Genomic DNA, 2,892 nt, shown 5'->3' with positions numbered 1-2,892 from the left:
GCCAGCTGGCCCGGCGCTCGCTCGCCTCCTCCCTCCGTTCGTCGGCTGGTCTCGTTGGCCAGTCGGGCGCCGCTTTGTCGGCGGCTCCCTCGGTGGCCTCCTCTGCCGTGCTTGCTAGCCGCCCGGCCGCCACCGGCCTGCTTAGCCGCCTGACTGTGTCCAATGCCGAGCCCTCCGGCCCGTTGGCCGAGGCCCGGCGCATGTATAGCACCTCGCACGGCCTCTCCGAGGCCGCCATGCGCACCATTGTCGACACCGGCTCCGCCAGCAAGGTGAACATTGTTCCCCGGTAGGTCTCCCCGTCACCTTGGCCGCCGCCCCACCCCTCTCTGGACAGGGCTGTCCCAGTGCCCCTCCCCTCCTGCCCTCCCCCTGACCTTTCCCCCTCTCCCCTGCTCCCCCCCCGTACGTACGTACGTACGTACGTACGTACGTGCGTGCGTGCGGGTGTATGTGCATGTCGATAGTACTGCCGACCATCATAGCCGCATCGTCATCTACCAGGAGTCCATGAAGAAGTTCAAGCCGGTCACCAACAGTATTCGCTTCCGTCTGATCAACTCGCGCGACCACCTCTATCGCGGTCGTCCCTACAAGCGCCTGACCATCGGTCTCCGCAAGAAGGGTGGCCGAAACAACACCGGCCGCATCACTGTGCGCTCCTGTCACCACCCTGCGGCTTTTCCCTCCTTTGTTCCTCTCCCCCCCCCCTCCCGCTCCCTCCTCTGCCGCTCGGACTGGCGCTCTCCTCCTTGTCTCCTTTCCACTCGGTCCTAATGTGTCCTCCTCCTCCCCCTCCCCCCTCTGCGTCTCATGTAGGTCCGCCACCACGGTGGTGGCCATCGCCGCCTCTACCGCATGGTGGACTTCCACCGGAACAACCCCAACCCCCATGTTGTCCAGCGTCTGGAGTATGACCCCAACCGTTCGGCCTGGATTGCCCTCACCCGTGACGAGGTCACCGGCAAGTTCTCCTACATCCTGGCCTATCGCGATTGCAACCCCGGCGACGTGGTGACCTCCGGCCCGGACGTCGACATTCAGGTACTGTGACCAGCGCATGGCCCCCTCGCCCTTCCGAGTAGCTTGCCTGTTGTTTTGCACACACACACACACACACACACACGCACACGCACACGCACGCACGCACGCGCACTCTTTCTCTCTCCGCTTCCCGCTCCTTGGCGTCTCCCTGTCTGACTGTTCTCCCGTCCAAAACGCCCCCCTCTCACAGCCTGGCAACTGCCTGCCCCTCTCCTCGATCCCGGTCGGCTCGCTTGTGCACAACATCGAGATGGTCCCCGGCTCCGGCGGCAAGATCTCCCGCGCGGCGGGTGCCTACGCACAGCTCCTGCGCTCGGGTCCCACCGGGATGGCCATTCTGCGCCTGATGTCCGGTGAGACTCGCCAGGTCAGCGTCAAGTGCAAGGCCACGCTCGGTGTGGTTTCGAACACCCTTCATGGGCTGCGTGTCCATGGCAAGGCCGGTGTCAGCCGGTACGCATGCCGCTTTGTTGTTTGCCATCTTTCGGTCTCTTTTGCGCGCCCCACCGCCCCCCCCCTTGACACCTGCTGACATCCCTCTTTCCCCCCTCCCCCCACCCCACTACCGTGCCTGCTTGCGCACGTATCGACCCTCGAAATCGCAGCTGGCTCGGCATCCGCCCCGCCGTCCGTGGTGAGGTCATGAACCCGATCGATCACCCGCACGGTGGTAAGACCCGTGGTGGTCGCCCCTCGCAGACCCCCTGGGGCAAGCCCACCAAGGGCAAGCCCACTCGCCAGCTCCACAAGGCCAGCGACCGTGACATCCTCGTGTCCCGCCGTCGTGCCCTCGGCAAGGTTGGCAAGAAGAGCGGGCGCTCTTGAGGCCGGGGCCTACGCGTGCGCGCCCCCGCGCGGGGACCCCGCTGTGCACCTGTGTCCCCTTTCGGTCGCGCATGCCCCGACACACACACACACACACGCCCGCCCTCTGTCTCGGTCTCTTTTCTCTTTCTCTCTCTCTCTCTCTCTCTCTCTCCCCCCTGTCTTTCTCGGCCCCTGTGCCGCTTTTCCCGTCCTCCTTTTCTCTTCCCTCCTCCTCCCTCGGCCCCAAATGCCAACGGTTGTACTTGTGCAAATATTAGATCATATGACTTTACGTGCGTGGGCTCGCTGGCTGCCGGCAGGCGTGGCCTCGCCCGGGCATGCATGCACACGGGTGTGGCGGCCTCGGCGGTCAGCTTGGAGGGGGGTGGGGGATGCATGGGGGGATCCTCGGGCGGCATGCCCCCCCCGCGCGTGGGAGCCTTCCCCTTGGGCACGCGTGGCTCTGTTGGTGGACACTCGTGCGCTTGCTTGGCGTTCCCGTGTGTTGGCCGTTGTCTCTCGCCGGCTCGCCAGGGCTGGCTTTTGCTCCCCCCCCCCTCCCCGGGTCTCTTGGTGCGCGTACCTGGGTGTACATGTACCTGTGTATTGCGTGTACTTGTGTGTGTGTGTGTGTGTGTGTGTGTGTGTGTGTGTGTGTGTGTGTGTGTGTGTGTGTGTGTGTGTGTGTGTGTGTGTGTGTGAAGGTGCCCACTTGCTGAGCATCGGTTGTTTGTCGACGCTCGGCGACCGGCAAAATGCCGACCGGTGAGCATGATGGGGGGTGGGGGGGGGGGGGCATTTTTCGGTGTGTGTTCGGGCGTGCCGGACCCCCCTGGGCTGGGGACACCCCTCCCCTCTCCCCCTACTTGCTCTGCCCCGGGCATTCCATCCCTCCCTTCCTTGAGATCTCCATTCACTCTTCCCCTTCCATTCCCTCCTGCCCTCTGTCCCCTCCTCCTGCTTCTTCACTTGGCACTCCGTCTCCCCCCCCCCCCCCCCCCCCCCCCCCCCCCCCCCCCCCCCCCCCCCCCCCCCCCCCCC

General features: G+C 65.4%; 1 protein-coding gene across 1 annotated transcript in view; it reads left to right on the top strand.

Annotated features, from left to right (window-relative positions):
• Positions 1-2,013, top strand: part of H696_05221 (50S ribosomal protein L2) — a gene marked incomplete at its 5' end in the record, with an annotated part of 2,314 nt that extends 301 nt beyond the window's left edge. Inside the window, 5 exons of the mRNA XM_009499081.1 lie at positions 6-289; positions 468-654; positions 820-1,044; positions 1,235-1,497; positions 1,650-2,013. Coding sequence (XP_009497356.1) covers positions 6-289; positions 468-654; positions 820-1,044; positions 1,235-1,497; positions 1,650-1,869 — 1,179 coding nt within the window. The 3' untranslated portion in view covers positions 1,870-2,013. The remainder of the gene's footprint in view (positions 1-5; positions 290-467; positions 655-819; positions 1,045-1,234; positions 1,498-1,649) is intronic.
• Between the last annotated feature and the right edge of the window lie 879 nt (positions 2,014-2,892).

This window comes from Fonticula alba (assembly GCF_000388065.1).
Source record: "Fonticula alba strain ATCC 38817 unplaced genomic scaffold supercont2.9, whole genome shotgun sequence".
In the NCBI taxonomy this organism is placed as follows: Eukaryota; order Rotosphaerida; family Fonticulaceae; genus Fonticula; species Fonticula alba.
Note: the sequence above shows the minus strand (reverse complement) of the source record. Positions and strands in the feature narration are given on the sequence as shown.